This window comes from Gigantopelta aegis, chromosome 5, assembly GCF_016097555.1.
Source record: "Gigantopelta aegis isolate Gae_Host chromosome 5, Gae_host_genome, whole genome shotgun sequence".
Classification (NCBI taxonomy): Eukaryota; Metazoa; Mollusca; class Gastropoda; order Neomphalida; family Peltospiridae; genus Gigantopelta; species Gigantopelta aegis.
Window position 1 is genome coordinate 25,765,850 of NC_054703.1, and position 25,676 is coordinate 25,791,525.

At 38.3% G+C, this 25,676-nt stretch overlaps 1 protein-coding gene across 1 annotated transcript in view; it reads right to left on the bottom strand.

Annotated features, from left to right (window-relative positions):
- LOC121373031 (dTDP-D-glucose 4,6-dehydratase-like) overlaps positions 1–23,387 on the bottom strand; it is a 36,290-nt gene extending 12,903 nt beyond the window's left edge. The window contains exons 1-7 of the mRNA XM_041499475.1: positions 23,339–23,387; positions 14,200–14,261; positions 11,966–12,022; positions 10,391–10,445; positions 3,898–3,989; positions 2,847–2,960; positions 114–131 (exon numbers count right to left, since the gene is read on the bottom strand). Coding sequence (XP_041355409.1) covers positions 114–131; positions 2,847–2,960; positions 3,898–3,989; positions 10,391–10,445; positions 11,966–12,022; positions 14,200–14,261; positions 23,339–23,381 — 441 coding nt within the window. The 5' untranslated portion in view covers positions 23,382–23,387. The remainder of the gene's footprint in view (positions 1–113; positions 132–2,846; positions 2,961–3,897; positions 3,990–10,390; positions 10,446–11,965; positions 12,023–14,199; positions 14,262–23,338) is intronic.
- Between the last annotated feature and the right edge of the window lie 2,289 nt (positions 23,388–25,676).

A 25,676-nucleotide genomic window follows, 5' to 3' on the forward strand; every position in this document is an offset into this window, starting at 1 on the left:
GAGATACATACATATTCATAGGCTGGAAAACTAAAAACAAAACTCGGCTACCCATGCACGCATGGAAAGACGTATCTAGCTAACATTCCCGCACGTTGATTTAAAATACTCACTGTATCCTCTTCTTCAGTCTACGAAAATGACAGAAACATTTAATAAGATCCTGATATTTAGATAAGGGAAGGAAGGAAATGTTTTATTTAACGATGCGCTCAACACATTTTATTTACGGTTATATGGACATGTTTTATTAAAGACACACTCAACACATTTTATTTATGGTTATATGGCATCAGACATATGGTTAAAGACCACACAGATATTGAGAGAGGAAACCCACTGTCGCCACTTAATGGACTACTTTTTTTTATTAGCAGCAAGGATCTTTTATATGCACCATCCCACAGACAGGGTAGTATACACCACGGTCTTCGATGTGCCAGTTGTGGAGCACTGGCTGTAACGAGAAATAGCCCACCGACGGGGATCGATCCCAGACTGACCGCGCATCGAGTGAGCCCTTTACCACTGGGCTACGTCCTGCCCCCTTTAGATAAGGGAGATAACTTAAATGTGGGAAAACAAAAAAGCTTAACATGATTTTTAAAGTTATAAGCCTGGATGGTGTAGAGGTTAATCATTCGATTTAAGGCTGGTAGGTACAGGGTTCGCATCCCGGTACCGGCTCCCACCCAGAGCGAGTTTTAACGACTCATTGGGTAGGTGTAAGACCACTACACCCTCTTCTCTCTCATTTTCATCGGACACAAGGCTGGTAGGTACAGGGTTCGCATCCCGGTACCGGCTCCCACCCAGAGTGAGTTTTAACGACTCATTGGGTAGGTGTAAGACCACTGCACCCTCTTTTTTCTCTCTAACCACTAACAACTAACTCACTGTCCTGGACAAGACAGCCCATATAGCTAAGATGTGTACCCAGGACAGCGTGCTTGAACCATAATTGGATTAGAAGCATGAAAATAAGATGAAATGAAATGATTTTTAAAGTTAAAAGCCTCAGTGCTGTAGAGGTTAACCATTTGATTTAAGGCTGGTAGGTACTGGGTTCGCATCCCGGTTTCGACTTCCACCTATAGCGAGTTTCAACTACTCAATGGGTAGGGTCAGCTTCTCTCTTAGCAAAAACTAACAACTGTTTTCCAATCTGATTAAAGTTAGCTCTACTGGTCTACTAGTAGATCTAACAGCATTGCGTAGACTACCATGTCCAGGTGACATTTCATCTATAAATAACAATTTAAATATCGACCAATTACACTTCTCTCTCAGCAAAAACTAAGAACTAACCCACTTTTTTCTATAGCTCAGACAGTTGAGATGTGTGCCCTAGAGAGTGTGCTTGAACCGTAATTGGATATAAGCATGAAAATAAATAAAAAATTGAGGGATGCAGATGATTCATCATCTAGAAGTTTTGTCCACAGACGTTTCGTCCACTAAAAATTTGTCCACTGTTGAACTCGAGACAATTCGTCCACAACCAAACATTATTCTTAGGCAATTCGTCCACTATAATTTTTATAGTTAAATTTAGAACTTAGCTGGAACCTGGTAGCGGAATTGACATAATATCGTTGTTTATTGGTTGGTTACCTCAAATGACATCACGTTATGGTGTTTTTGGCATAAATGACGAAATTTTAGTTTAGTTACTCGCTTTGTTTTCTAAATAGTGTGTCAGAATTATAGAATTATGTAATTGAAGAGCAATTTGAATAAAAACATATCAATAAAGTACTATAAATAATGGACACAGACAGACAATAACAAGTTGAAAGTGCCACTAAAATTTAGTTTGTTTCATATACTAGTAGTTTACCACAAAACGAAAATAATTAACCATTTCAATGGCTAAGAAATAACATTATAGATTTATTGGTCTAAATGTTGTAATCGAGTGGAGGAGGGTGGACGAATTGTCTGTGGACAAATTATATGGTGGACGAATTTGTCTGTGGACGAAACGTCCAGAGGACGAACTGTCTGGAAAGCATAGTTGAGATGTGTGCCCAAGAGAGCGTGCTTGAAACGTAATTGGATATAAGCATGAAAATAATGATTGCATATGGAAGTCTCAATTTATATGACCTATATTTTACTCACACATTAATTAAATTTACATGGTCGCAATCAAATGGGCTACATTAAAAAAAAAAAACCCAAAAAGTTAAATTTCACAGAGGAATGCAATATACATAACATCTGAAATAAAGTGTGTTTTGTTTAATGACACCACTAGAGCACATTAATTAATTAATCATCAGCTATTGGATGTCAAACATTTGGTCATTCTGACTCGTAGTCATCAGAGGAAACCTGCTACATTTTTTCATTAGCAGCAAGGATCTTTTATATGCACTTTCCCACAGACAGGAAAGCACATACCACAGCATTTGTCCAGTTGTGGTGCACTGGTTGGAATGAGAAAAAAATCCCAATCAGTTGAATGAATCCACTGAGGTGGTTCGATCCTGCGACGCAAGCACCTCAGGCGAGCACTCAACCGACTGAATGTTGTCTTTGATTTCATTCATTTCAACTTATTTTCGTGCTTATATCCAATTAAGGTTCAAGCAAGCTGTCCTGGGCACACACCTCAGCTATCTGGGCTGTCTGTCCAGGACAGTGGGTTAGTTGTTAGTTGGTTAGTGGTTAGTGAGAGAGAAGAGGGTGTAGTGGCCTTACACCTACCCATTGAGCCCTTAAGAACTCGCTCTGGGTTGGAGCCGGTACTGGGCTGCGAACCCTGTACCTACCAGCCTGTAGTCTGATGGCTTAACCACTAAGCCACCGAGGCCGGTGTTGTCTTTGAAACACAATTTTACCTTTTCCGAAGAATACATCTGACCGGTGGAGAACTCCATGTAGAGTTTGACTTTGTGGGAGGCGGCGGTCGTCGAACAGTTGTGACTGAGACGAATGATTCCTTCTTTGTAGACCTGGAAAATCATAGACAGTAAAGATTTAGAGGCTATTAAATGAGCTTCCATTACGTATCATGTTTATGTCACGAGTGAAATAAGTTTCAGTTGTTATGAGAGAGAGAGAGAGAGAGAGAGAGAGAGAGAGAGAGAGAGAGAGAGAGAGAGAGAGAGAGAGAGAGAGAGAGATAACGAGAGATAACGAGAGAGCAAGCGAGCAAGTGAGTGTCTGAGAGGCAAATAGACAGACACACAGAGAGACAGAGAGACAGACACAGAGAAAGACAAACAGACAAAGAGAGAGAGGAAGGAAGGAAAGAAGGAAATATTTTATTTAACGACGCACTCAACACATTTTATTTATGGTTATATGGTATCAAACATATGGTTATGGACCACACAGACACCGAGAGAGGAAACTGGCTGTCGCCACTTCATGGGCTGCTCTTTTCAATTAGCAGCAAGGGATCTTTTATATGCACCATCCCACAGACAGAATAACACATACCAGGGCCTTTGATATACCAGTCTTTGTGCACTGGCTAAAATGAGAAATAGCCCAATGGTCCCACCGACGGGGATCGATCCAAGATCGACCTCATGGCAAGTAAGCACTTTACCACTGGGCTACATCCTGCCCCTATATTCGACAAGGAAGGAAGGAATGTTTTATTTAACGACGCACTCAACACATTTTATTTACAGTTATATGGTGTCAGACATATGGTTAAGGACCACATAGACACTGAGAGAGGAAACTGGCTGTCATCAAATCATGGGCTACTCTGTTCGATTAGCAGCAAGGGATCTTTTATATGCACCATCCCACAGACAGGATAGCACATACCAGGGTCTTTGTTACACCAGTTGTGGAGCACTGGCTTGAACGAGAAATAGCCCAATGGGTCCACCGATGGGGATCGATCCTAGATACTCGACAAATGCATGTACTCACTGGTTCTGTTTGTCCATATTTGGTCTCGGCAGCGAGATTGAAGACGTAATCAAACTGACCATCATCCAGTGCAAAGGCTGCATCAACAGAACCTGAAGAAGAAAGGTTACGAACAAAATGTAACAGTAAAATATTTTGAATAGTTTTTTTTATTTCCTGTCTATATTTGCGGGCTTTCTACCAGAACACAATTTGAGGGTAGTAATATTCAATGTTGGGCTAGTAAATAACTACTGTTGCCATGCCAGACAGGGCTTCTAGATTATGGTAGCCCCACTTTCATGGCTAGTGATATTCAATGTTGGGCTATTAAATAACTACTATTGCCATGCCCGACGGCTAGTGAAAACAAATTGGCAAATGTTGCAGTTACGTCTATTTTGTAAATATGAATATCCTGTCGCCCCCAACCCCCCAATATCAGTGTTTTTAAGCTCTATCTTCTTCTTTAGGTGACATATCTGATTATTACTATTATTTAGTAAAATAGAGGTATTTCGCATTCCTATTGCACATGCGCGTGAAGAGTAACGTCCCTTGACAAAATAGACTGAAACTAGTCTATTTACAAATTGGGGGGCGTGACAGACAGGTTGTTATGGGCGACTTGAGTAGCTTCGTAGGAGACTTTTAAACTTTGGCAACTAACATGTACATATTTCGAATTAGATGGTATAATGGCCGTAGAAAACAGTCCGCTGAAATTTACAGCGGAATGGTTCAAATTAAAAAGCAGTGCAACAACTTGGACAAAGTCTCTGCAACTCGTACCCGAGGGTTTTGATAACGCCAGATTAAAAGACTATCTCGCAAAAAGTATAAACAAACATTTGCCAGATTAAATATGGCTATCTCGCAAAAAGTATAAACAAAACATTTGACAGATTCCATAGGTTATGGCATCAACAGGTTATGGCATCGATCAATATATATATTTGAGAGAGAGAGAGAGAGAGAGAGAGAGAGAGAGAGAGAGAGAGAGAGAGAGAGAGAGAGAGAGAGAGAGAGAGAGAGAGAGAGAGAGAGAGAGAGAGAGAGAGAGAGAGAGAGAGAGAGAGAGAATATATATATATATATATATACATACACACACACACACACACACATATATATATATATATATATATACACACAGTCAAACCTGTCTTAAGCTGCCACACAAGGGAGTAGATAAATGCTTAAGACAGGTTGCCACATATATAGTCTTTAAAACATTTGTTGTTGTTTCTTGTTTTACCGTCTGTACTGCTAATTAACGGATGTGTGCTTCATAGTTGACTATAAATCAACTTTAGACATGTTGTCTCCTTCAGAAATAATGCAAATAGAATATATTAAATTAACCGTTCTCCACAAGTTTGTTTTCTTTTTCCATTTAATTATTTAATTCCGACTTCATGCGATGTATTGTCATAGTAAGTAAATCTACAAATGTCAAGCGTAGCCTGCCCAGAGGCAATTAGATGCATGTCAGATTCATACTTCCTTAATTGATACACAGTGGAGATGTTGGGACTAAATGGGTACTAGTATTCCTGAAGGTGTGAAGATTGGTTATTTGCTGCACCGTATCGCTGTTGTTAAAATATCCCTTTTATATAACAGTAAAACTTTACTGTGGCCGCATAATGCAGGTATTTTAGCGATTTGGGATCCGATTTAGGTGGCCGCTGGCCGCGTTAGACAGGTGACCACTTATTAAAGGTGCATTTACATTATAAATCGTTTGGGAGGAAAAAAGTGGCCACTTAAGGCAGGTGACCGCTGGGTACAGGTGGCCGCTAGGACAGGTTTGACCGTATATATATATATATATATATATATATATATACAGTCAACTCCACTTATTTGCACATCGGTTTATAGCATAATTCGGTTAATCGACTATTTTCACCCAACACGGAACCATTTGCCCTTATAACACTACAAAACATCCGGTTAATTGCACAGACTACAGGCTATATATCGGTTATTTGCACATATAAATAACGATTTTTTTTTTTTTGGTGCTAAATTAATGTCACAAATGACTGAGAATGTCTATCAAACTTTGGCAAAAAAACTCAAATAAATCACCGATTAATCTGTTTTGTTTGAGCTCACTGTGTGGTAAGCCGACTGCAAGTGTAATCGCTGTTTACAGAGTCGACGTGTGACATGCAAATGAGATGGTGTGCACGTTACTACTGGTGAATCACAATACCCGACTACAAGATTTAAGAATGACATAATTAAGTTGAATAAACCTAAGACCTAATGTTTTGTTTGCAATATATTGCTGTTAATCAGAGGCCATCTCAATAACAAGTAACTCTCCGACTATTATTTTTAGAAGTACCGCCTGTGCGCTTGTACGCATGCGCACTCAACTATTGAGGCCCTATTCGATTGACGTGTTCAGGGCAATCATTGTTCTGTATCAATTATTACGTTATGTTGAGAAGCCTTGTTAATAATTAAAAGATTACAGATCAATCGTCCTAGGCGGGGTTTTTTTAATGCACAAAGTTTGTGTTTTTAGAAAACGACGCCAGTTTGTGTTTTTAGAAAACGACGCCCAGTGACGGACGTTGTTGGTTTTTTAGAAAATGATTTCTGGTCTGGTAGATTAAAACAAAAACGCCATGCTAATTATATATATCGATAGATATATTTTTTTACATTTATATATATCCAACTGCATGTGACATGTGTTAACTGTAATAGTTCCGGTATGAAGTACCGCATTATGCTAGACTGTCTCCCATGCCACTTTGTAGTTGGATGGCTGTTACAAAGTGAAAGTCGGTACTCTATCGGTTAATCGACTAACCCGGTTAATTGCACAAAATCGAGCAGCACCGAGGGTATGCAAATAAGCGGGTTTGACTGTATATATATATATATATATATATCATCAGGTGTTTTGTTGCATTTTTCTTAGTGTCTATCTAATTGGGAAAAGTTTTAAAAAAGAAGAGATTTTATGCTGTTACATGTATATCCATAAAGTGGGAATTTAAAAAAGGGGGATTTGGGGGGGGGGGGGGGGGGGGTTTGAAGGTAGGTGCTGTTCTGTTTACCCATACACACGTTTTTATACAGTGTCAACATGAACGCATTGAGTATTATACAAAATATATTTATTTTCTTTACTGTTAATGTGTTTTCAGCCATATCTAAGTATAAAAAATACTAGACGAACCTGTATAGGAACGTACTGTACAGAGCCGTCATCAATCTATATATATTTATATATCATTATTATTATTATTATTTAAGAAGTGTCTGTTATTTCTTTTACGTTCATAGGGGTATGAACAAAATAAATCATCCGTAAACTGTGTGAATCGGCGAAGACGTTCTCACATAAGTGTGCGGATGATTTTTTTGTTCATACCTAGATGAACGTAAAAGAAATAACAGACAATACTTATAATTAAATTTGAAACACACTGAGTAATAATAACATTAAAAGTTCATATAGATATATATATATATATATATATTCTATTGAGTATTGTCTGAAATATACATATATTTTCTGTATATACAAAATATATATTTATTTTATTTTATTTACTGTTTACTACCATATCTAAGTAGAGAATACTAGACCGCCCTGTATAGGAACGTTCTGTACAGAGCTGTTCTGACTACATATTTTTTTTATATATTTACACACGCACATGTAATATATTTTATTGATTATAATCCGAAATATACATATATTTTCTTTATATAAAAAATATATATTTATTTTCTTTACTGTTAATGTGTTTTCCACCATATTTAAGTATACTAGACCGCCCTGTGTAGGAACGTCCTGTACAGAACCGGTATGGTTTTGGTCCCTTATGCGTTCACTGGCTTCTCTCCTACAAAATGTGCCAAACAAACCCTCGTACTTAGAGTAACATTAAAATCGTTTTCTACGTGAAACGATTACCCACAAACGTTTCCAATATCCATTGGTTGGATATCGATGAAAGGATAACGAATTTCCCGGACATATGCAATTAGAACAGTTAATAATTGAACAATGGTCGTGGTGCCTCCCATTGCTTTTGCCCCCCAATTTGCAGAAATTGTGAAATCTCGCGGTTTGCGTCCTCGAGTAACTCCGCAACGGGCACACACACAGTGGAATGAGAAAGAAGTCTATTGTATTAGCTTAAAGTAAAGTAGGGCTAGTGAATTTTTAATTGTGGCTAGTAAATTTTGAAAATCACTTAATTTTTTTAGAAGCCCTGGTAATAATTTAAAAACCCCAACAGATTGTAAGTGGTTAGGACTTTGAAATCTTTTAAAATTGAACAATGTAATAATTTTGCATTCATGTCTTTGAAAAAATTTAATAATCTGTGTAAAATTTTGAAAAATGTCTCCATTAATTTCCTCCATTTTAGGGTCCATAACTTTACCCTTCATACCCTCTGGCAGAAATCCTGATTTGGAATGCTAAATGAAGAAAATGTTTTTTGTTTCTCTTTTTATGAATACTTAACTTTAATGAGACCTTCTATGTGAATAGATTGGTTTGAACATGGTAACAGTGTGAAAAAAATAAATTACATTCAAGAAAAACACTCCACAACCAAGTTAAAAAAAGAAATCTTTTATTTAACGATGCACTCAACACATTATTTTACGTCATATGGCGTCAGACATATGGTTATGGACCACACAGATTTTAAGAGGAAACCCGCTGTCCCCACTACATGGGCTACTCTTCCGATTAGCAGCAAGGGATCTTTTATTTGCGCTTCCCACAGGCAGGATAGCACAAACCATGGCCTTTGTTTAACCAGTTATGGATCACTGGTCGGTGCAAGTGGTTTACACCTACCCACTGAGCCTTGCGGAGCACTCACTCAGGGTTTGGAGTCGGTATCTGGATTAAAAATCCCAAGCCTCGACTGGGATCCGAACCCAGTATCTACCAGCCTGTAGACCGATGGCCTAACCACGACGCCACCGTCTTTTTTTTCTTTCATTTATTTTGCATTATATTTTCCACCACCAAGTTACAATGAGAAAGAAAAAAAGAAGAAATAATAACACACTCACAGGTCTCGGAAGATTTCAATGATTGTTTCATTCGCATGTCGTTCACGTCAATCTAATTTAGTGTAACCTATTTCTCTTTCGCGCTATCATTTAAGACATTATTTACACAAAAACAAATGGGTTACCTGAATTTATCATATAATATCTTACATTTTCAGTGCAATCAAAGTATGTGATGTTTTTCAGATCACATACTTTAAGAATTTGATAACTTTGCAAATTAGATGTAAATTAGTCGAGGTCTCTGCACTAGGTTTATTGACTTTTAAGCAAACGTACTCGGGTGACACTCCATGATTGACGTATTTGCATTCATAGTCATCAAATAAAAACATTTCAATGGCAATTTGACACTGAAAGCTGTCCAGTGTTCAGAAAACAAAAAACGTTAGGCATAACTTTATTTTGATGTAAGGACATCCAAAATGACGTCATTTCCATTTCCAAAATACACCGCGCCACATTATTACGTCATCTGAATATCTAGTAATGGCGGACTGGAATTAAAGTTGCGTGTACAGTTTACAAAAACATGTTGTATTAAGCTTGAGCTTATATGATAAAGAGATTATTACCCTCGTGTATTTCGGTATCGTCAATATCATATATTAGGAATAAAAATAATGTATTATGCTCGCCAGAGGCTCACATATATGATACTGATAATACCGAAAAACACTCTGGTAATAACCTCTATTTATTTTTGCATAACCGATAAATGGTTTATGCAAATATTCTATTCTCTGAGGACAGTGTCAGCACATTTACAGTAATATTGTCAACGTCCACAAACTTAATGAGAGAGGAAACCCTTGTCGCCACTTTATGGGCTACTCTTTTTCGATTAGCAGCAAGGGATCTTTTATATGCACCATCCCGCAGACAGGGTGGTACATACCACAACCTTTGATATGCCAGTCATGTTGCACTGGCTGGAACGAGAAATAGCCTAATGGACGGAATATGGTCAAGGGCCAAAAACTTAATAAGAATGAGAGAGGAAATCCTCTTTTTGATTAGCAGAAAGGAATCTTTTATATGCACCATCCTAGACTTCATTACATGAGAAATATGTGTCAGGCTCTAATAGTATCCGAACTACTGTCTTCAGCTTAAAAAAACACCCAAAAAACCCCAGTCTTAGACATTACGGAAAAATATCCGCCCAGTCCCCACTTCCTCTAACCCTAACCCTAACCCTAACTCCAACCCTAGCCCTAACCCCAGCCATAACCCCAACGCTAAACCTAACCCTAACCCTAACCCTAACCTTAACCCTGACCCTAACCCTAACCCTAACCCTAACCCTGACCCTGACCCTGACCCTGACACTAACCCTAACCCTAACCCTCAACCCTAACTAAAAATAATAATGGAGGGGACCGGGCGGATATTATACCAGACATTACATGACGGTTCGCTTTGTATCAGTCAAAGAACAAACCTGGATTTATTAAATTGCACTGCTTGAATTCCACCAGTGGACTCGCAAATGACGCCTGCAAATTGATTAAAAACAAGTATTAACAGATAATTAACCGAGAAAGAAGGAAGGGCAAAATTCATTGTGAAATGTGTGTGTGTGTATGTGTCTTTTGGCTTGTTCCATGCATATGTAAACAAAATGGATATTTTAGGAAATAAAGGTAAAACTAACAAACTGTCAAGTCTTATTCTGGTAGAATTACAAACTTAAAGAAAGTCTTTCTGCTGTTATAAAGTTTGTTTTGTTTAACGACACCACTAGAGCACACTGATTTATTAATCATCGGCTACTGAGTTTGTTTTGTTTAATGACACCACTAGAGCACACTGATTTATAAATTATCGTCTATTTGATGTCAAACATTCAGAGAGTAGCAAGGGATCTTTGATATGCACCATCCCACAGACAAGACAACACATACCACAGCCTTTGATATATCAGTTGTGGTGCACTGGCTGGACCGAGAAATAGCCCCACTGACAGGGATCGATCCTAGACTGACCACGCATCAGATGGACATTTTACCACTGGGCTATGTTATATGATTTACTGCATTTTGATTGGATGATGTCGCTAAAATCTGAATGTTATCCATCGATAAAAATCAGAAAAATTATGTCATTATGTCAAATGGGACTCCATTACGTGAAACAGGTTATGGAAAGGACATTAAAAACTTATTTATAAATGTATATTTTAACTGAATAACTTGTTTGTAATTTTAAATTTTGTTTGTCATTATTTTGTGAACTGATCGATATTATTCATTGATAAATTCACACAAAAATTATTAATTTTTATGAACATAACAGTAGATATTTTATTTATATTAAGTCTTAGTAATTCAGATCCTTATCAATTTACTAAAATAATTAGATTCGGTATTATAACAAATGTCCAACACTACTTACATCACTGGCTTAGGAAGGGGGAGTAAGGAGGGTATGTGCCCACCCCCCACCCCCACTTTGTAGCACCAGCAATGTTTTTATATATTTATATATGATTCAGGCTTTCTACCAGAGGGTAAAACGGGTATGGTGCCATACCCAAATTTTTGTCAGACGTTTTTTAAAGTTAACCTTTTGACCAAATTAATTACTCTTATCATTACTGTGTGATTTTTTTTTACCCTAACACTGAATTTAACCCATATTCTTTCTAGGGGAGGCCCCCACCCATCCCCCATACCCCCTGTTGACTGTGGTTCATTCAATTCCATAGCGCCATACCCAAAAAATCCTTTCTGGCAGAAATACTGATATTATATAGGATAGGATAGGATAGGATAGGATAGGATAGGATATATGATCTCTCTCTCTCTTTTTTGGCACCTTCCTACTACATGCATTATCGTAATTTACTGAACATGGAGCCAAAAGAGTATGTAGGTTGTGTTAAATAGACTGGATTAGTGGATGTATTTTTTTAAGATAAGTACATGTAGTACCACCGACACAAATTTACTTACAAGACTGAATCAAAAGACTAAGGATACAAACTACCTAAAAAGACTGAGTATGAGACACTTACTGTGTGGTTTGCATTCAGCCAGGCCATTAGTGGCGGGACTTTATCAACAACTCGTACCTAAAACAAACAGAAAGGTTTTAATTATTTTTTTAAAAGAAAGGAATGTTCAGTCAATACGTCTCAGTCGGTTAACGTTTGTTTTGTTTAAGGACATCACTAGAGCATATTGATTAATCAAATCATCAGATATTGGATGTCAAACATTTGGTCATTTCTGACATGTAGTCATCAAGGGAAACCGGCACCATTTTAACTAATGCTGCAAGGGATATTTTGTATGCACTTTTCCACAGACAGGATAACACATACCACAGCCTTTGTCAATCAGACAGATGTTTGTTTAATGACGTCTCAGCACATTTTAAAGAAGGCATTGGAAAAGGAAGGAAATGTTTTATTTAACAATGCACTCAACACATTTTATTTATGGTTATATGGCGTCAGACATATGGTTAAGGACCATACAGATATTGAGGGAGGAAATCTGCTGTCGCCACTTCATGGGCTACTCTTTTTGATTAGCAGCAAGGGATCTTTTATATGCACAATCCCATAGACAGGATAGCACATACCATGGCCTTTGTTATACCAGTTGTGGAACACTGGCTGGAATGAGAAATAGCCCAATGGGTCACACAGACATTGAGATAGGGAACCCACTGTCGCCACTTCATTGGCTACACTTTTCGATTAGTAGCAAGGGATCTTTTATATGCACCATCCCACAGACAGGACAGTACATACAGCTGGAACGAGAAATAACCAAATGGGCCACCCACGGGGATCGAACCGAGACCGACCGCACATCAAGCAAACGCTTTACCACTGGGCTACGTCCCGTCCTGCATTGGAAAAGATTCTAATTCCCGAGCCTAATTCAGTACAGCGAAACTCTAAACCGGACACCCTCGAGACCAAGTAAAACATCCAGTTTTAAGAGGTATCCGGTTTACAGAGGTTCTCTTCTCTACAGATATTTAAAAGGGGACCACACAAAATGTCTGGTTTACAGAGGGTCCTGTTTTGAGAGGTTTCACTGTAATTGTACTCATAGTGAAGTGGATGGGAAGACAAGATGGTGCCACACCTCAAGCATGCCAGCTTTGTTGTCTATGACAATTAGCTTTCGACCGTTGTCAAAGGAAAGGGTGTCTATGGCAGTGCATCAAATTAGGTTTTTGTACTGTTAAGTTTCAAAAGTTGTTACAACCAACAGTCGATTGTCACACATGGCCAATTAAAGTGTAGCAGCAATTCATTTAAGGTTCTTCCAAGAAAGAAAGAAATGTTTTATTTAACGAAGCACTCAACAAATTTTATTTACAGTTATATGGCATCACACATATGGTTACGGACCACTCAGATACTGAGATATGAAACCTGCTGTCGCCACTTCATAGGCTCTTTTCGATTAGCAGCAAGGGATCTTTTATATGCACCATCCCACAGACAGAATAGTACATATCACAGCCTTTGTTAAACCAGTTGTGGAGCTCTGGCTGGAACGAGAAATAACCCAATGGGTCCACTGATGGGGATCGATCCTAGACTGACCGCACATCAAGCGAATGCTTTACCACTGGGCTACGCCCCGTCCCTGTTCTTCCACGATGTCAAAGTGCTTACTTAAACACCTAACGAGTAGCGGCCCACTACACTATATGCCTCTGGGGGAACCCCTGCCTTGCGGTTTCATGATTCTAGTCCTACATGTGAAGTTTCATGTAAATCAAATACCGTAAGAAATGAAGTGGAAAGAGCAGTGAAATCGTAATGTCCATTTATAGTAAGAGTGAAAGAGGTGAAATGTGGCTAGGATATTCGTATGCGTGCCACATCATAAAAAAAAGAATTAGATGAGAAACGAAGTATACAGTTGTTGACTTCATATTTGTTTTTTTTAGTAACGACCTTGACCTTTGACAGACAGGTAAAATGTGAATTCATTCAAGAGGTCATGGTCATATTCCTATATATGTGAAGTTTCATGAAAATAGAATACGAAATGAAGATACTAGAGGTGACATAATATTTTTAATTTTTAGTAAGTGACCTTGACCTTTGATACTGAGCTTTAGATAAAACGTGAACTTGTTTAAGATATCATGATCCTATAACTATATGCGAATTTTCATAATAACTGGTCATTGTAATCAGTTAGTACCGAATAAAAGTGCATACCCGATGTATAAACAAAATGAATGGAAGAAAGGAAGGTAATGGGGTTAACTCACCTTAGAGACCAGCTCATTCTGAACTAAATAATGGACAAGATTTCTACCAATAAATCCAGTACCTACAACAAAAAAAGAGAGAAAAAAAAAGTACATAAATGAACAGCTTTTGTCAAACTTATGTAACGCCCAAAAAAATAAATTTGTGGTCTCTGGTCAGCGCGCACGTGTTGATTTTGACCTTGAGCGTCACCTTTTAAAATTTATTTCTCGCATTATGACGTTAATTTTTGCCGGGCTTTTCTTGCTAAGACGTATATGTAGAACCTGCATTTAGAGCAAAAAGTGCCATCGTGCATGAACTAGGACGTGTATTCCGATTTCTGATAAAAATGCCCCTTGTTTCGGTATCCAAATATATCCAACTTTTCTGCATAAATCCATGCTTTAAAAAAAAAAAAAATTAAAAAAAAAAAAAAAATCAGTCTCATCACACATCTGACCAGAGACAAACTGGGTTTTTTTCCCGTAACAAGGCAAGGTTAAAAATTAGGCAGAGTATAGTTGCTATCAATCGCTATTACAGAATGACAGTTCACTGGAACAAGTTAAAGTTTGTTTTGTTTAACGCCACCACTAGAGCACATTGATTTATTAATAATCAGCTATTGGATGTCAAACATTTGGTAATTTTGACATATAGTCTTAGAAAGAAAACGCACTAGTTTTCCATTAGTGGCAAGGGATGTTTTATATGCACCATCCCACTGACAGGATAATACATACCACAACCACTGATATACCAGTTGTGGTGCACTGGCTGGAATGAGAAACAGCCCAATAGTCTAGGCACAAAACTGGAAAAGAGCTTTAGAAAATGGTTGTTACGGCATTTTGGGGTAGAATATGGTATACAGTTGTTTTTATATGATTTGGACCTGCTGATTCCAAAAATGCTGTGTACCAAACTGAATTTTGTGTTTTTAACCCCCTAAAGCCCCAAAACAAGATGGCCACCATATATTATATAAGATTTCATTACTTCTCATCTAATTGAGATATTATAATCATCTCAGATCTGTTTTTGACATTTGAAGTACCCAGTAGTTCAATGAAAGCAAATTCAAGTATATAGGATATAACAGTAAATATTTACAGGAAAGGTCAAGGTCACATTTTCAAGAACACTTTAATACAAGAAGAACCATATTATTTTTAATAGCTAATAGCCCAACTTTGTTATAGGGTTTTTCTTACACAAACAATATATTTAAACATTTAATTAAATATTCCAACTTGTCATTACAATAGAGTATTTATGTTTGGTATTGGTGCATCTAATAGCAGTTGGGGGGGGGGGGGGGGGGGGGGGGGGGGGGGGGGGGGGGGGGGGGGAGAGACAGAAAGTAGATGACCACATTTGAAATTCTAAACTAATCCTCAGATTTCTAACATTGGTCCAGCAGAAATTTTGTTGATGTAAATCTGGCATACACCAAAATTAGCAATGTACTATCTTGGTTTGGTCAAAGACATGCTGAAGATCCTAACTTTATGCTATAGTGGGAATATCTGCAGATGGTGAAAGTGCTGTTGATGTTTATTTGTGTGCAAGGAATGGCATTTGGGAGCTACACCTCTTTGCATTCCAATGTATGCTTCCCTGTTTTCACATATATTATCATACAAATTATGCAAAATGGGGTATTATATACCTTGCTGAGATTAATTAATTGCCCAGTGATGTTCTTGAGCAGTTCAGAGAGGGAAACTCTGTAGTGAAGGTGGGGAATCCAGATTCAACCAAGTGGATCCTGATCAGTCTCAGGAATGGCTGAATGGAAGAGGTAAGAGAGGAGGTGGAATAGTTGGAATAACAAAGACCATATCTGCTTTAACTAGAAGGGCTTTATCATTTAACCTACGAGCACAGATTGCAGCAGTCACTAGGCAGCTCTATGATCTTGCACTCGATGATTCATTAGTCCACAAAGAAGCTACCAAGAGCCGAAGACAGAGAGATTGTGAAGATGAAGAAAGAGTTATGCAGGTTCTAAACACTTTTGGTGTGTTCCAAGAAGTTGAACATGATGATGCAACACTGTGCAACATTGCAACGAAGGATCAGGCAACAAAAGAGATTACAGAGTCATTGCTTCATGCAAGAGATCGAGGGCAGAAGCAAGTTGGAGAATTTGTGAGGGACAGACTGATTCTTACTGGTGAAGGACAGTTTGGAAAACAGTTCAAAGATCCTTTTCAAAAGAATAAGTCACTGGCATTTTCAAACATTTATGATGTTCCTAAGGTGACTAATGACAAGGGAAAGACATTAAAAACAGACAGGTCTATCCTGCAAAGACTACTCATCGCTTCTTAAGCTGGTCGAAAAACATACTAAAGCACGAACTTCTGCCAGTACCTCTGTCACTTGCACAGATGGATGGTAGTCTTCGCACAGGACACAAATCAGTGCTTATGAAAGAACTAACAAAGAACATATCTTGTCTAGCGACCATAGAAGTCCCTAATGAGGCAACACTTATAATTGATGGCCAGGCATTGGTTGTTGCTTTAGGGAAGCCGCAAAATGCATTAACATTTGGTGATTTTGCAGATATTTTTGTACAGGCAGTCTACCAATCTGTGCAAAGTACAGTCGAATTAATATCCTTTTTGACAGATACGAACATCATTCTATCAAGTCAAGAGAAAGAGAGGAACTGCTATTCGGACAAAGATTGAGTGAAGACAAATACCCTTACCACATGACTGGCCTGGGTTTCTATCCCACCAAGACAACAAAATTGATTTTTATCAGATGAACTGATCAGTACATCCCCATCAGACAAGAGTATTATAGTTGCTGGAGGATTCACGTATGGAACAGATGTCAGAAGCAAAACTCCAGACAGCAACATCAACAAGGTTACCATGAGGAGGCCGATACTCGAATTGTACTTCACTGTGTGAATGGAGTTCCGACACCATTGTGGTTTCTGAAAGAGACACTGATGTTTTCCTGCTGCACATTATGATTAAAGGGAGGGACACACAAAACACAAAAATTCATTTCAGTAAAAGAGGTTATCGATACACATGGTTTACAATTCCCAACAGCTCAACTTCTTCTTTTTCATGTGCTAACAGGTTGTGATACAACTTCATACCTGTCTGGTCACACCAAGAAAACAACTCTTGATGGCCTTGGTAAAGAGCCTCTAACAGAGTGAGAACATACAATGCATAATGCTGAGTCATTAATTTGTAAGATCTATAAAGTTCCCAATGCAGCCACTACAAACAAGGCCAGATATGTACTGTTCAAAAATGCTCCATCCAGCAAGTGATGCTGCAAGAGACCACATACAAAGCACTCATTATCAAACCTACCGGCCTCGGTGGCATCGTGGCAGGCCATCGGTCTACAGGCTGGTAGGTACTGGGTTCAAATCCCAGTCGAGGCATGGGATTTTTAATCCAGATACCGACTCCAAACCCTGAGTGAGTCTTTCTTTCTTTCATTATCAAACCAGCATTTGGCTTCAGGCCAGTATATTACTTCTAAATATTCCACCTGCCACAACTATGGGTTTTGAACTGAAAGATGACCAAATCCAACCAGTTTTAGTACCCCTACCATCTGTACCAGCATCCTGTTTGCAACTAATTGCATGTGGCTGCACATCAATGTGTTCCTCTCAGAAATGTAAATGCAGAAAGGCAAAACTGTCAGGCACTGGTGCTTGCAAATGTGCAGGTGACTGCATGAACGTTGACATAGTTGAACAATAATAGATTTAATGTCTGTGTGACCCAACGTAAGAAGTCTACAACAGTGTTTCAATGCAATATTTGAAGTTTATGTTTATATTACAATAATATGTTTCAAATGTTAGTTATTAATCTGATGCTATACTTTGGTCTTTAATTTCATCAATTATCCAAAACACAACATGTAAAAACTACAGTGAAGGCCAAATTACGTTTATAGAGAGAAACAATACAATGTCTTGTTGTATTGTGTAACCACCTTGCAAACTGACCTTGACCTTTCCTGTAAATTACCAAAACCTTGATACTACATTAAATGTGGTCATCTACTCCCCCCCCCCACCCCGACCACCCCCTACCCCAGCCCCCCCCCCCACTATTAGGTGCACCAATACCAAACATAAATACTCTATTGTAAAGACAAGTTGGAATATTTAATTACATGTTTAAATATATTGTTTGTGTAAGAAAAACCCTATAACAGAGTTGGGCTATTAGCTATTACAAATAATATGGTTCTTCTTGTATTGAAGTGGTCTTGAAAATGTGACCTTGACCTTTCCTGTAAATATTTACTGTTATATCCTACATACTTGAATTTGCTTTCATTGAACTACTGGGTGCTTCAAATGTCAAAAACAGAGCTGAGATGATTATAATATCTCAATTAGTTGAGAAGCAATGAAATCATATAGAAAGATTGGTGGCCATCTTGTTTTAGGGCTTTAGGTGGTTAAAAACACAAAATTCAGCTTGGTATACAGCATTTTTGGAATCAGCAAGTCCTAGTTATATAAAAACGACTGTATACCATATTCTACCCAAAAATGCCGTAAAGCTGCACACCCTAGTTCCATCCAGCGAAAATAAATTATAATTTGGTTAATCTACAAACCTGTAACACACTTAGATCACGTTTTTATCAAATGGAGTGAAAAAGCAGGTTTTATATCGATAAATACCATGGGAATCTCTATGTCTCAATTGCTTGAAATAATTTTGAAAGTTAGTATTCTGATGTCACTGGTAGATGTCGTTCAAAGCACAACAATGCCTACGCCATGACAAATTTCACAGAGTGCGCACAGACTTGGGGTGCGTTCCTTTCACCTCTCTTGGACATGTTCCAACTGTTCTGTCCTGGTTGTATCCCCTCTCCAGATATCGTAAGACTTAGCAAAATTATTGGTTTTAAGGGTTTGTAACGTTTTGTATTGAGATACTTACTTGTCTGAACTTTATTGTTACTGAAAATGTTCACGAACTGTGAAGAAAAATCTCACAAATGAACAACAAGCAAACGACAACAAATCGTATGTTGATTGCGCGAACCGTGCACGAGAAAACAAACCGAACCAAAATGATAACGGTCACGTGGTATACCAACGTCTGTGACATTGAAATGGGAATATCCCCTCTAAAAATAGATTAGACCTTGTCTGCTCAATGGTTTTTTCTCAGAGGCCCGTGGCATTTTATGAAATACGAAAAATGCATTTTGTGGTATTACAAACACCAGGATTACCAAAAAAACACTTCAGGTGAATGGAAATGTATATTCTAAATAATAAACGGTAAGTAAAGTGCACTTTTATTTGTGAAGAAATGGGTTTAATAGCGAAAAACAACGCCGTAATGGTTAACAACTAGGGCGTGTCCCTTTAACAAGTCTCAAATCTCCAAAATGTGCCTAGACTACAAGGACTAATCCCTAACCTACTGCACATCAAGCGAACGTCTTACCACTGGGCTACGTCCTGCCCCCTCAATTTTATGTAAATTATCTTACACATATATTACAGCTGTAAACTATACTTATGAATATTAACAGTGTTCACCTGGTCCAAAACAAAATATCAATGAACCACTGATGTCAAACTATACTTTTACTGACTATTTATTGAGATTTAAATCCATTTGGACTCAAGTAATGGGCCATATACATGTGTCCATCTGTTACTTTTCCAATGTGTCCCTCCATTATCATAAATTTATTGTCATTAAAAATATAATTAAAGGGACATACCCTAGTTTTTAAACACTGAGGCATATCATTTACTATTAGAGCCATTTTTGATAACTGAAATCATACTTTACTTAGATCTTATTGTTTATATTATAGATTTTCGCACGTTCGTAGTCTTTTTAATATCACAAAAAGCATTTCTCATATATTTAAAAATGCACATGCGTCTGAGAGGTAACAGTTATGGAGTCGAATTTTAGTCTATTTTTAGACGGTCTTTCACCATTACAAAGTCACAGACTCATGTTTCACTCAATTGTAACTTTATCCAAATGTGTTACAGGTTTGTAGATTAACTAAACTTAAGAGTTAATTTTCATGGGTTGAAACTAGGGTCTGTCCCTTTAATGAGTACCGGTAATGTATTTCAGATTTATATTATTGCTTGATTTCTGTTATACTAGTTCCAATACTGGATGCCTAGCACAGCAGATATAACAAAAAACAGGCAAGTCATTTAATGCTATGTGCATTTTATGTCCCTCTGTTGCCGAATATTAAAAACCCATTTAAAACAGAGTTGCATTTAAATATATTTTTATGCAGCAGTGTAAAAGAACCTATCACCCACAAAACCAATCCAAAAGTAATTTGTTATGAATTTTGTTTTTAAATTGCAGTAGGCAGGGTTTCTGCTAGATGGTAGATTTTTGTAGATTTTTTTTCTTAACTTAACGTTTTGACACAATTAACTACTCTTATTATTACTGTATGATTTTCATACCCTTACCCTAACCCTAAACTTAACCCATTTTCTTTCTGGGGGAGGCCTATACCCCCTGTTGACTGGTTGCATTAAATTCCATACCCAAAAATTTCCTTCTGGCAGAAACACTGGTAGGAGACAAATTCTTAAATTCGAACCCTGCACATATAATAATTTTGCCATTTAACGTTGTATCATTGTTTTAAAAATATTTAAACAAATTAATATTTATAACTTTATATTTATTGTTAAGTTGTTACATTTTTATGTCACTGCATAAGATGGACTATATTTTTCAGCGTACGATTAAATGATTGAGTTTCGTTGTTTGTAGGTGAAATGTTTACGAATCGTTCTACAGTAAACAAACTGTAAGTAGCTTACAAAATTGTTTTGTTACTGTAATTAAATGGGCAAGAAAAAGAATCAATCACCATTGTGAGGTATAGATAAGGCAATTCCAATCCTTGGGACAAAACATTTTGTCTCTCGGGTTGGAATTGCCTTATCTATATCTCACAACAGTGATAGATTGTATTAGTCCATGATAGGCTTCAAGTACTTTGTGTTACTGGTACGTAGACTTAAGAGGACAAGCGACAATCAAAGGAAACAGGTGGTGTGTCTCAAGAGGCATTACATCTACTCTCGATAAGTGGAATATTTGTTCACAGTAGTGTCAGGGTTTTAGATGGATACATGTATGTAGACTGAATTGATAAATGCAACATAAAGCTGTTGCGAGTTTAGTTAATCACAGATTAAACAACTGAACAAATGACATGTCACCCAAAACAAAAAACCTTTTTTCTCGTTGACATCATATTCAAAATAAAAATGGAAAAAGTGTGACATCAAAACAAAATGCTACATTTTTCTAACCAGTAATTACAATAAACATAGCACTTCATTGTACACATATATAAATATCATTTTTAGAGCTTCATCACCGTAAAACGATCCCTATCAGTGGACCCATTGGGCTTTTTCTCGTTCAGGCCAGTGCACCACGACTGGTACATCAAAGGCTGTGGTATGTGCTGTCCTGTCTGCAGGAAAGTGCATATAAAAGATCCCTTGCTGCATTAGGAAAAATGTATCAGGTTTCTTCTGATGACTACGAGTGAGAATTACCAAATGTTTGACATCCAATAGGTGATGATTAATTAATCAATGTGTTCCAGTGGCGTTGTTAAACAAAACGAACTCATCACTATGTGACCATAATTTACAAAATCAAAACAAAACCTTGGTTATACTTTGTTTTTAATGATGGGTCAACTAAAATACAAAACAAATGCTTAGGTCACATATAGAAAGAAAGAAATGTTTTATTTAATGACGCACTCAACACATTTTATTTACGGTTATATGGCATCAGTCATATGGTTAAGGACCACACAGATTTGGAGAGGAAACCCGCTGTCACCACTACATGGGCTACTCTTTCCAATCAGCAGCAAGGGATCTTTTATTTGCACTTCCCACAGGCAGGATGGCACAAACCATGGCCTTTGTTGAACCAATTATGGATCACTGGTCGGTGCAAGTGGTTTACACCTACCCATTGAGCCTTGCGGAGCACTCACTCAGGGTTTGTAGTCGGTATCTGGATTAAAAATTTGATGCCTCGACTGGGATCTGAACCCAGTACCTACCAGCCTGTAGACTGATGGCCTAACCACGATGCCACCGAGGCCGGTAGGTCACATATGGGTGCACAGACTTAGGTGTCACCAGTGTATGTAGCGGGTTTCCTCTCTCAATATCTGTATGGTCCTTAACCATATGTCCGATGCCATATAATCGTAAATAAAATGTGTTGAGTGCATCGTTAAATAAACCATTTCCTTCCTTCTTCCATTGTATGTAAGACGGTTCGGATGTAGGAGAACCACACATTCTACGTCCCTTCAAACTAGGGGGAGAGGGGAGTCCGAAAATGGGGCATGAGTTCGACCTGTACCCCGTTTCAGTGGTTTGGCCAAATAAAATAAAAAAGAGTTGGTGATCGTCTATGCCCGTACCCGAAAAATGCGCCCACCCCTTAATTTTTATTTTTTTATTTTGTTAAAAACTGTTAAAATTGCATCAAGATAGCAGCAATTCAACTTTCGTAAGCACCATAATGGGTTAAACCATCACCAGGTCCATCTGGCAGCCAGCAGACCCCGTTTGCTATGGAGTTGCCAGCTCTGTATCTGGTCTCCAGGGTTTTATAAAGTTTTTCACAGAAAAACTAAATTTAAAAACCTCCCCCCCCCCCCCCCCCCCCCATCCTGATTTGTGTGATCAAAAGGACAATCACCAACTCTTTTTTTATTATTTGGCCTTAGTGTTAGTTTTAAGGTTAGGCTTCGGGTTAGTCTTAGAAACTTTGCTGATTTATTATAGGGGTACAGGTCGAACTCTTTCCGAAAACGGGTCCACTCATCACTGGGAGAATTCGATCCTTCAACACAGGCCGTGATTCAACAGTACGCACTGTACGGGTAATCTAATTCACGTTACGCAGCAGTCACTCGCCCACCCCTTTCTAAAATTAGCTGCATGATAAATCTGCATTTACGAATATGACAAATAACATTTAACGGGCAAACAACAGCATAAGTATATTCCTAAACCATAGTCAGTTTCCAAGAAATAAATGTAAGCTGAGTAAAAGATGACAGAAAAAAAGCTACATAAATTACCTCCTAGTATCAATACACAGGCACGTTTTGTGGGTTCCGCCATCTTCGATTTTCATGTCACGTGATCGGATAATGCGGAAGTAAAAATAGTGTTGTCTTAAAGGGGCAATCTCAAAGTTGCAAAATGATAACACACACACACACACGCACACACGCACACGCACACGCACACACACATACATACATACATACATACATACGTACATACACCACACATACATGTACACAAAGTATTTCTTATGACATGTAAAGGTTAAACTTTGAATTACATACCCATGATGATAAAAAAAATAAAGATTGTTTTATTTAACGACGCCACTAGAGCACATTGATTTTTTTATATTATCATCGGCTATTGGACGTCAAACATATGGTCATTCTGACACTTTTTTTTTTTTTAGAGGAAACCCGCTGTCGCCACATAGGCTACTCTTTTACGACAGGCAGCAAGGGATCTTTTATTTGCGCTTCCCACAGGCAGGATAGCACAAACCATGGCCTTTGTTGAACCAGTTATGGATCACTGGTCGGTGCAAGTGGTTTACCCATTGAGTCTTGCGGAGCACTCACTCAGGGTTTGGAGTCGGTATCTGGATTAAAATCCCATGCCTCGACTGGGATCCGAACCCAGTACCTACCAGCCTGTAGACCGATGGCCTATGATAATACATCTAAATAATTTCATTCACTGCTATTTTATAAATTTACAATATTGCAAAATTCAATAAGGGTGATGTCACACTTTGAATCTAAATTACATCTCCATATATTATTGACATTCATTCATTCAAACGTGCTATAATGGGCACATACCTGTTATCTGGAATGTCTGTCCAGAACAGTGGCTTAGTGGTTAGCTGGTCAACAGTTAATGGTTAGCAAGATAGGAAGGAAGGGAGGGAGAAAGGAAGGAAGGAAGAAATGTTTTATTTAACGACGCACTAAAAACATTTTTTATTTACGGCTATATGGCGTCAGACATATGGTTACGGACCACACAGATATTGAGAGAGGAAACCCGCTGTCGTCACTTCATGGGCTACTCTTTTCGATTAGCAGCAAGGGATCTTTTATATGCACTATCCCACAGGCAGGGTAGTACATACCACGGCCTTTGATACACCAGTCGTGGTGCACTGGCTGGAACGAGAAATAGCCCAATGGGCCCACCGACGGGGATCGATCCCACAGCGAACGCTCATCGAGCGAGCGCCTTACCACTGGGCTACGTCCCGCCCGTTAGCAAGACAGAAACCGATGTAATGGCCTTAAACCTACCGATTGAGTCGCATTTAGTTTGATTGTTTTCTAGATAGTTTACTCATAACATTAAGTCTATATATATGAATAAAACAAATATTACAAGAAGAAAGCCGGTACCTCTATTCGAAACCGGCTTGCTGACTCTACGTTTTAAAAGAAACAAATAAATAAAACCCAAAGCTGTGTGGTTTAGACCAATAATTATATAGATAACATTTTAACTGGTCGTCGGAAATGTGAAAAATTACCGTTTTTAATACTTAACACGTTTGAGATACACGAACGAAGAAAAGCTGAGACAGACAGACAGACGGACGGACGGACGGACAAACGGAAAGACAGGCAGACAGAAAAAGAAATAGAGAGGGGTAGGGCGGGCGGTGTCCCTCAGTGAAACTTTCTCTCTTTTTTACTGTATTAAATTTTATAAAATCATATCATATCATACAGAGACAGAGACAGAGACAGAGACAGACAGAGACAGAGACAGAGACAGAGACAGAGACAGAGAGAGAGAGAGAGAGAGAGAGAGAGAGAGAGAGAGAGAGAGAGAGAGAGAGGGGGGGAGAGAGAACGAGAGAGGGAGGGAGGGAGAGGGAGGGAGGGAGGGAGAGAGAGAGAGAGAGAGAGAGAGAGAGAGAGAGAGAGAGAGAGAGAGAGAGAGAGAGAGAGAGAGAGAGAGAGAGAGAGAGAGAGAGAGAGAGCGAGCGAGAGAGAGAGAGCGATTCTTCTATTGGTTTTAAACCCTTTTTTTTAAATGAAATACATTATAATTAGTTTATTTCCATTGGAAACATCTTGTGGGCGGGACGTAGCCCAGGTAAACAGTTCACTTGATGCGCGGTCGGTCTGGAATCGATCCCTGTCGGTGGGCCCATTGGGCTATTTCTCGCACCCGCAAGTGCACCATGACTGGTATGTTTTATCCTATCTCTGGGATGGTGCATATAAAAACAAAACCCAAAACACCCCAAAAACCTTGCTTCTAATGGAAAAATGTATCAGGTTTCCTTTTTTAGACTATATGTCAAAATTATCAAATGTTCGACATCCAATAACTGATGATTAATAAATC